The sequence below is a fragment of the Plecotus auritus genome (genome assembly GCF_963455305.1).
Source record: "Plecotus auritus genome assembly, chromosome: 6".
NCBI classification, from domain to species: Eukaryota; Metazoa; Chordata; class Mammalia; order Chiroptera; family Vespertilionidae; genus Plecotus; species Plecotus auritus.
In genome coordinates, this window is record NC_137773.1 from 96,163,702 (window position 1) to 96,173,469 (window position 9,768).

The following is a 9,768-nucleotide window of genomic DNA, read 5'->3' on the forward strand; positions in this document are numbered from 1 at the left end:
TGGGAGACTTCTGCTTCTGTGTATAACCTTTCATACTGTTTGAAAACATTTTAACCACATGCACGCGGTTAAAAAAACATCTTGTCCTCGGATTAAGGATGTTATCCAGACCTAACCAGTTTGGCTCAGTGGATAGAGCGTCGGCCTGCAGACTCAAGGGTCCCAGGTTCGATTCCGGTCAAAGGCATGTACCTTGGTTGCGGGCACATCCCCAGTAGGAGGTGTGCAGGAGGCAGCTGATCGATGTTTCTAACTCTCTATCCCTCTCCCTTCCTCTCTGTAAAAAATCAATAAAATATTTTTTTTTTTAAAAAAAGAAGGTTATCCAATTACGAAAAGGCACAGACACCTGCTTTTTAAGGCATTTCCTGTGCCTGGTGCATTGGGATTTGCAGTTACCCTTTTGTGGTTTGGGGTTTCAGAAGGCTGTTTCCAGGCCAAGCTCTCGCGGCCCCTGGGGCAGTGGCTGACTGGTGGAGCCTGAGGGGCCAGTATTCACCTCCCTCACCCAAACCACATCCCAGAAATGCCTCTGAGTGCATCCAGACTGCCACGGGAGAAGCCTGGTCTGCCACACCCTGATTTGGAATTTGGAAGCTAAGATCCTTGTGGGCCTGCCCAGGCAGGAAGAACCCAGGGGTCCCAGGCACCCAGGAGCCACTGCAGAGGGGGCTGGCGGATTGGGAAGGCTCTCAGTTTAGGCAGAGAAAGCTTGAAAGGTGAAGAGGGCTTTCATGGGTAGGCCCATCAGAGTGGAAGGCCCTCTGGTCCATTTCTGGTTCAGAAAAAGGGCCGAGGAGCCTGGGGCTCATCCTCAGGGTCTCTGGAGAGACCCAGATACGGAGGGACTGCTGACTACATCGACCCCATTCCTGGCCCCCTTTGGCTGTGTGCCCTCTCTCAGAGGAATAGGTGGGAAAGAGGACATCCAAGGCTTGCCTCCCCTGTCTCAGCTCATAGGCCCTTAAATCCAGAGAGTGGGGAGGCAAAGTCTTCAGAGCACCCTTCCCCTTCCCAAGCTGCTGGCTAAGAGCCATGATTGAGAAGCCAGTGGCAAAAGCAAAGGAATGAAGAGGGTGGGAGAAAAAAGAGGTAGGCAATAGGGGAGCAGAAGGGAGGGGACAAAGGGGGAAATAGGCGAGAAGAGAAAACATCACCTCCGGTAAAACAAGGGTTTCCATAACTCCAGGAACAAAGACACAAATCTGAGGAAGATATGTGAATGCCTCTCTCTCAATAATTGATAAGTTAGCAAACAAACAAACAAAAGATGAGTAAAGATATGGAGGATCTGGATACCACCATCAGTAGGCTTGACCAAAAGTATGCATAGAGAGCCCTGTACTCAATGATAGGGGTTGGGATAGTCAAATAGACATGAGCATTTACAAACACTGGCAATATAGTCAGTCTCCAAAATAAAAACCAGACAACAGATATCATACAGACCATGCTCACTGAATATGATGCACATTTGAAACGAATTTACAAAACACATTAAAAAATCACTTGAGCCAAAACTGGTTTGGCTCAGTGGATAGAGCGTCGGCCTGAGGACTGAAAGGTCCCAGGTTCAATTCTGGTCAAGGGCACGTAACTTGGTTGCGGGCACATCCCCAGTAGGAGGTGTGAAGGAGGCAGCTGATCGATGTTTCTCTCTCATCGATGTTTCTAACTCTCTATCCCTCTTCCTTCCTCTCTGTAAAAAATCAATAAAATATATTATTAAAAAATCACTTGAAAAGTTTAAAAACTTCTGGACAATTCACAGCTCAGAAAGGGAATAGTCTGAGCTATAATGGAAACACGTACAGAACAACCCAGGTGCAGCCAAAGCAGTACTCCGAGGGAAATTCATAGCCTTCAAAAGGCTTAAACATTTAGAGTTAAAATAAGAAAGACTGAAAAGTAATTCTTTGGTTTCAACTTGAGAAGGTAGAGATTTGGAGAGGAAGGAGGAAGAGCAAGAAAAAGAAGCAGGGGAAAGAGAAAGGATAATAGAATTTTCTAAGCAGAGTCTCTGGGAGATGGAGTATCAAGTCCCAGCTTCCCATCCTGTCCTGATCCTTCTCCCCTCATGGACCTTCTTCTCTCTACAACCCCAACCCATGCACTGGGATGTGGCTAAAAACAGGGAAGGGTAGAGCTGAATGCTCAGTGCCCAGCCCACTAGGTAAGTAGTGATTTTGTCCCCAAGAGGACATGGGTAATGCCTGAAGACGTTTTTGCTTGTCACAACTGGGGGAAATTGATGCTACGGGCATCTGATGGGTGGAGGCCAGGGATGCTACTCAATACCCTACAGTGCATGGGTCGGCCTCACCACAAAGAATGATCTGGCCCCAGCCTTTTCTTTTGGTTAGAATGCATCTATCTACCTTTTCTTTTTTGGCCACAGCCTTAGATGTCAACAGGGTGAAGTTAGAAAACCCTGCTCGAGGCAGCGGCAATTACCTGGGAGGTTGCCTGGAGGATGCCACTGCCATCAGGCTCCCTGTGTGGGGTTGGAAGGTGTGGACAGCCTCGTCGGTGTATAGGCCACCATCCTGCCGGTGGTTCAGGCTCACCAGGTCAGTCATCACCACCAGTCCTGTTTCCTAGACAACAGACAACATCCAGACCCACAGTGGGGAAGTGGATGTAACGTCCCCAACAGTTCTCATCACCCTGAGGCCACTGACCCAACATTGCTTCTATGTCATGGCCCTGCAGCAGGCTTGGTGACATGGACTGAGGGGGTCATGGCACCCAGTGACCATCCAGTACAGAATAGAGGGAAGGCCAATACATTTGTGGCTCAGACACAGCAGTCCATATGTCGTATGATTCCATTTATATGAAATGTCCAGGACTGGCAAATCCACAGAGACAGAAAGCAGATTGGTGATTGCCAGGGTGGGGAAGAGGAAATGGGGAGTGTCTGCTGATGGAGATGGGGTTTCCTTTTGGGGTGATGGAAATGTTTTGGTACTAGATAGAGACAGTGGTTGCATAGCATTGCAAATACACTAAATGCCAATGAATTGTTCACTTTAAAATGATTAAATTTCCTGTTGTGTGACTTTGACACACACACACAAAATCAATTATTGTAGTGCCTGATCTGACCAAGGGCCAGTGACTGTTACAATTATCTTCATCACTCTGCTAATTATTGGGAACAACTGGATTGAGGGAAGCCCCGTCCTGGACAGGCTGACTCTGCTTTGTGCATAGAAATGTAAACCTAGTTACTCTGACTCAGAGACAGCACCTCCTAATTCCCAAAGCTTTCAGGACCCAGGGGTTCAAATCGCCCGGCATTCAACAAGCATGTAATTGAAACATCATTTGTTCCAATGTAGATATATAGGTATAGAGAGATATGGAATAAATATATTTTAGCTAATATAGCAAAATAAGTCATTTGTTCAAACATACTATATATGTTTTATATATGTAATTTTTAAGATAATTTTTTAAACTATTACAGCAAAAAGTTAATTGTGAGATCTAGGTGGTAGGTATACAGGGGTCTATAAATTTGTTCAACTTTTCCATATGTATGAAAAATTCCATAGTAAAAACGGTGTGTGTGTGTGGCGGGGGGGGGGGGGAAGGATGCCTTTTTAAAACTGGGAAGAAAAGCACCTTCAGATAGGACATGCATTCGAGTGGAGACCATCGGCATGTAAGGTGGGCTCCCAGCCTGACCTAGACTGACAGACCTAGACTGACACTTGTACATATGGCGGCTGCTGGCACCAGCCCCCGCCCTTGTAGCCAGGAAGGAGAGGGGTGGACCCACCACCTGAGAACACAGCCACCTCCTCCCCATGCGAAGGTTGTCCTTCCAGCAAAGCCCCTGAACATCACTGCTCCCTATCAAGTTCAAGTTGTCGGTCGTGCTGAAAACTGTTCTACTCTCATCTGCCTTGCACACTGGGGGGAGGGGGGCGCGGTCCACTTACGAGCTTTCACTGGGGAGGATCGCAAACAAGTTCTGCAGCAATGAGTTTGGGAGCCTCCACCCCCACCCAACTCTGTGTCCCCAAGACCCTTTGTTTCCAAATGAGAAGCGCACAGAAGTGGGTTCCAAGACCACCTCTCCTTACGGTGAAGGCAAACCCGGAATCCTTGGTGACGCCCCAGAGCCAGGGGAAGGCGAAGGAGCGGCGGCGGCGGCGGGCGGTCAGCCCAGCCCACCAGAGGGGTCCGTCCTCCCACGACACCCTGAAGGCATCAGTAACATCGTAATCTTCCAATTCCTGGAAAACCTACAGGCAAGGGGGGAGTGGGGATCAGTCGCTAAGGGTTTCTTTTCAGCCCAAACAGGTTCTCCTGGGTCTGATATTAAAAATAATACAAACGGAGCCACTTTAAAACGGAGCCCGAGCGGCCGTGCCAGAGGAACTGCTTTGCACGACTTATGCCTCCAACGTTTGGAATGTTAAAACCGGGCAAAATAACCTGTGGACTGGGCCTAAAGCAACATTGGGCCCCAAAGAACTGTTTGCAAATAGAACAAGAAAGCAGTTATTATAACTACCAGACTTATGACTACTAGACTGAAAAAATGTAAAAACTGTCTAGAATTAGCATCACTACGTTATGTTATCTGCACCAACAGAAATGCCTTCCTCCTATACATGTAATGATTCCTCCTCCCTTTCTCATAAACACCCTTTGCCTTTGTCTTCTAACCAGACACTATTTGGGCTTCTACCTGAATCAGTGAGTCCCTAATAGCTCTTCTTATTGATCTAGAATAAATGCTTGTTGCCTCTCACTTTGAAATTCCTCTTATTTTTAGGTTGGTAGTGGCATTAGCCCATTTTAAAGATGGGCAGACTGAGGCCGGAGAGGTGAGACCTGGACAAAGTCACACCGCAAAGGTCTTCTGAATTGGACTCCAAGATCTTTCAACTGCACAGAAGCAGCGACCAGGAGTGGGTTCACTGAGAAATGAGCCCCATGGAGAGAGAGTATGTGGATTCACACCGGGCTCTTCACTTGCTGAAAAGCAAGAGACCGCCTGTGGAGGTCTAGGAACCCGGCACTCACCTGGGCAGGAGTCAGCCGAAAACCAGACCTCAGCAGGTAGACGCTCTTATCAACCACAGCGACACACGCGCAGCTGCCCCTGGCAGCCTTGACCCGCAGGTCAACAACCTCCCCGGGCTGGGTCTCATTCACGGAATACGTCAGTGAAACCTGGACCCAAACACAGCAGAGAAATCAGGAGCTTGGCCAAAACCTCCCAAACCGCCCACTGACCCTCTCCCGCTGCCTAGAAGCGTCGGTCCTCGCTAGCCCAGCCAGAACTGACCTTGCCGTCCAGGTGAGGACACAAGGGGAAGGCAGAGTGACAGGAACTAAGCTGGTGCAACTGGGACATTCTGTGCACAGGAGGGGAGGGTGGGCCTGGGAGACAGGCGCCGGCCGAGGGCACGTTGCAGCCAGGTTTGAAGGGTGCAGGGAGAGGGCAGGCTGAGCCTGCTTCTGGGGCATAAGCGGTATCCCTTAGGTCGGAGCCCAGTGGGGTCAGAGAACAGCTTTCCCTGTGTGTGCTGAACGCAAATCCCCATCTGGGTAACTTCTGGAGAAGCTCCACCTAAGATGCAACTTACGTTCTGGTTATTCCCGAAGGTAGGGCAGCCCTTACAAGTCCTGCTTGTGACGCCACCATGTGGCAGCTGTGCACAGCCCACCCCGCATTGACACCCTGGGGTTCCCAGCCCTGGACGGGGATTGCACCTCCCTCACCCCATTACCCCGTTGGGATCCCGATGTTCTACCTGGTTTTCAAAAAAAGTCTCCACAGTGAACTGGAGGCTGTCAGCAACCCCTTCTCCATTCTCCCTGACATAGAAGACCAGCAGGCGGCTGAGGGGGACCATGCTGGGGGTCACGGCCAGTTGGAGAGAGGTCATGCATACACTGAGCTCAGCTGTTGGGGCTGGAGGGGGCTCTAAGACAAGTCAAAGGTGGGAGAGGTGGGAGAGCCAGCATTCCACAGTGGGACCACCAATGCCCAGGCTGCACAACACAGGGAGGGGCTGATTCAGGCCCAGTGCTCCCGGAGGGAAGGGAAGCAAAGCCCCAGAGTAGGAAGGTACTAGAGCCCCACTCGGGCCAGCAGCTCTCACCCAGGGCGATGCTGCCCCCTAGAGGCCATTCAGCAATGTCTAGGGACATTTGTGGTTGTCACAACTTGGAGGCGCTACTGGCATCTGGTGGGCGGGGCGGGGGGGGCAGGGCTGGCATACTGATCAACACCCTGCAGTGCACAGGGCACAGAATGATCCGTCCTAAACACCAGCAGGGCCAAGGGTGAGAAGTGACTTAGCATGAGAGAGGAGACCCTGTCTTCCTGTCTGTCTCTCTATGAATATGCATCTATCTACCCATGAGTCTATCTATCTATCTATCTATCTATCTATCTACCAATCCGCAATCAATTTGTCTGTCTGCCTGTTTATCTATAAGTGTATCTATCCATGAATCTATGTATCTACCTATGAATCAACCTACCCATGAGTCAGTCAGTTTGTCTAGCTGGCTGTTTGGGTATCTACCCATCCATCCATCCATCCATCCATCCATCCAACCATTCATCCATCATGCTTTCCTCTTCCCTTCCTTCCATCCATACATTCATCTGTCTGTCCTTCTATTTACCCATCCATTCCTCCATCATCTGTCTGCCTGTCTGTCTGTCCATCTATCTCAGGGATTCTCACCCAAGGTGACTTTTCTCCCTAGGGACATTGGTGATGCCCGGGACTGTTAGGCTGTCACACTGCGTGTAGATGGGTTGTTACTGACATCTGGTGGGTGGAGACCAGGGATGTTGTTTCACACCCTATGATACCCAGGACATCCCACCACAGAGGACGACGTGCCCTCAAGTTTCCATAGTCCCCACTTTGGAGATCCTGCTCTAGGCAAAAGGACTGTGAAAAGGAGGAAGACCCTGGGACAGAGGTGGGGCTCATGAGGAGCACATGGAGTCAAGGAGAAGAAATAAAAACAGGATTCCTAGAAGCGGTAACAGCCTGGGCAAAGGCTGAAGGGGGCTGGCAGAGGCACCATAGCAGAGTGTGGGCCAGTGCAGGGCCCCGCCTATCGCCCCTGCCCTTGTCCCCTGCGGACACATAGTAAGGACCTCTTCCCCCTGGAGCAGCGACCACCCTGCCATCCTGGCCCCAGCCCTGTCTCACTAGGGACACGTGCCCTGCACCTGAGGCAGGCTCGCCTCTTAGCTGTGTCTGGCTTACCCCTTCTTTCCGGGGCACCTGTCCCAGTCTCCATGGCTGAGAAGGAGGGACAGGACCTCCAGCCTGCAGCCAGCTCACCTGTCTCCGAAAGGTGTGTTAAGTGAATCGGTTTCTCCAGGGCTGCCCGCCTGCTTCTCTGCTGGGTGATGTGGGCAGGCTGCTGGCCTGAGAGCACGATGTTGCCCCGTGCAGCCACCTCGTAGTGCAGGGTGAAATTGCAGGAACATGTGGACGTCACGGAAAAATGGGCTTCTTCCCCGACCTGCGGGAAACATACAGTGTGGCTGGCCCTGCCTGGTACCCACGCCTGGCACCAATGCTACAGCCCACCCTGGGAGATGGCCACTCAGGAGTGACGGGGGCTGGGAAGGCTAAGGGAGGAGTGCTGGCCTTAGGGCAGGTCGCCTGTGTCCCGTCCTGGCTGGGGCCATGTCCCCCTGACAGCCTCACTGCTGCTCTACAAACGGGGCTCTCGTGCACATGAAGTGCCATCCTGGAGCTCTCCATGAGGTGTCGTGTAGTAGAGAATTAAACTTGGTCCAAAGAGAGGTCTGGCCTTTGCTCTCAGCTCCTAACAGGTGATCTCCAAGCCCCTGAGGTGTCCTGCCGAACACGTGTCTTCGTTTACCTACGGTCTTGGGCCACACAGTTATGGTGGGGGCCGTGCTCTCTGTTTCACCTCTAGAGGGGCTGGGACTGAGGCCAGACATGCAGTGGCCAGCTGTGTCTATGGAACTGACCCCTAATATAAACTCTGGGCACGGAGACTCAGATGAGCGTCCTGGTGGGCAGTACACACCATGCATGTGGTCATACATTTTTCCTGGGAAAGTAACACAGTCCGTGACTCCATCGGGGGAGGACGATGGAAGCTCACCTTCAGAACGTTCCTGGACCCTGCCTCTTTCTGGGCTGATTTTAATCTGTATCTTTCACTGTCATAAACCATAACTGTGAGCACAACAGCTTGCAGTGAGTCTGTGAATTCCTCCTTGAAATTAGAAAACCTGAGGATAGTCTGGGGACCCCCAAACTCTGCAATTGGTGTCAGGAGAGAAGGTAGTCTTGGGACATTTCCCTAACTGTGCAGGTGCCAGTGCTGGCAGTGGGCTGGCCCTTCTCATGGAACACAGGCATTCATTCCGAGGAACACCCCATCACTGGAGGGATGGGGGCTCCAACACCAGCATCAGCATTGGCCCTGCGGGGGCGTGTGCAGGTCCCCTGGAGGCACTGGAGCAAGCACGCCTGAAGCCTTACCTGCAGGGGGCGGGAGGGTGGCTGCAGCTGCAGGTAGCACTGGCTCGGGGAGTACCAGCTGCTGAGAGACAGGTAGCTGGGCAGGTACTGGGTCCCCACAGGCTTTCCATTGAGTGCCGTCACCTTGGTCTGAGGAGGAGAGGGTGCTGGGTCAAGGCCTGGGTGCCTGGAGTAAGAAGCGAATCTTGGGGATGCGTCTGCCTGTCCAGCCATGTAGCAAGACTCTCGCAGACTCCAAGGTCCCTTTGGGGAACTCCCTACCCGATTCTCAGTCAGTGGCGTTTAGTATGGCTAGCCTGTTCTTCCCAGCTCTATGGGAAACACGCATCCAAGACTGGCCACAGGGTGTTGGGGGTTGGCTAGGGAGGGACAGGTTGCCCACTTGGCCACTGGGAGACAGTTCCACCACATATTAGGGAATGCTGCCCCCCACCCCCAGGCTCGCCAGCAGCCAGGCGGCTTCTCAAAGGGAATCGCCTGCACAGGAAGTGAACACCGGGGAGAGGGCAGTCAGGGGAGGGCCCGTGGTGCGGGACAGCATCCCAGGGCTCTGGATCAGCCCCGCCTGCAGCTCACAGCCCTTCTCCTGCCTGGCCCAGGTCCTGGTGGCTACACCACTATTGCTCCTCGAGGGTCTGCACCTTTACTGGATGCTGAAAGAATGTGGCTAACACAAGGGAGACTCAGAGGGGGCAGTTTCAGACCTACGTGTGGTGCAATATAAGATCTTGTAACAGAAACCTATATGTTCATGTTGATCAATGTCACTCCAATCAATTTGATAAAAATGAAAATTCTCATGTGTGATAAAGAATAAAGACGTTGGCAGCCTCGGTCCAGCTCCTGGGAGGTAGCCTCTAGCCCCCTGGAACTTCCCGAGTGCTGTGAGCTTGTTATTTGTGGTGGGCCCTAATAATATGTGCTAATGAGACGACTCAGGATGGGAACAGCCACGCCAGGAAGACCAACCATGTGATTAGAGGGTTGGGAATCTGAGCCACATGATATCAGCCTGACCTCCAGGGAGAGGGAGGGTTGCTGGAGACTTAGTTCAGTCTCAGGGCCCATGATTCAATTAGTGGCACCTACATAATGAGACACCAATGCAATCCGTGGACACCAAAACATAAGTGAGCGCCCTGGTTGGCTGTTCTTTGTGTCTGTCATTACATGTGGGTGAGCCAGGGTCCCGACTCCACGGGGGTGGCACAAGAAGCTTCAAATTTGGCACCCTCCCTGCTCTCGCCCT

The 9,768-nt window shown here is 51.8% G+C and overlaps 1 protein-coding gene across 4 annotated transcripts in view; it reads right to left on the minus strand.

The window, feature by feature from the left end:
* CPAMD8 (C3 and PZP like alpha-2-macroglobulin domain containing 8) overlaps window positions 1–9,768 on the minus strand; it is a gene marked incomplete at its 5' end in the record, with an annotated part of 63,702 nt that overhangs the window by 29,898 nt on the left and 24,036 nt on the right. For all 4 annotated transcript variants that reach the window (XR_013960835.1, XM_080672665.1, XM_080672664.1 and 1 more), the window contains 6 exons: window positions 2,455–2,597; window positions 4,095–4,256; window positions 5,044–5,193; window positions 5,778–5,950; window positions 7,338–7,521; window positions 8,520–8,648. Coding sequence is in view for 3 of the 4 variants with exons in the window: in XM_080672665.1 (XP_080528791.1) it covers window positions 2,455–2,597; window positions 4,095–4,256; window positions 5,044–5,193; window positions 5,778–5,950; window positions 7,338–7,521; window positions 8,520–8,648 (941 nt within the window). The remainder of the gene's footprint in view (window positions 1–2,454; window positions 2,598–4,094; window positions 4,257–5,043; window positions 5,194–5,777; window positions 5,951–7,337; window positions 7,522–8,519; window positions 8,649–9,768) is intronic.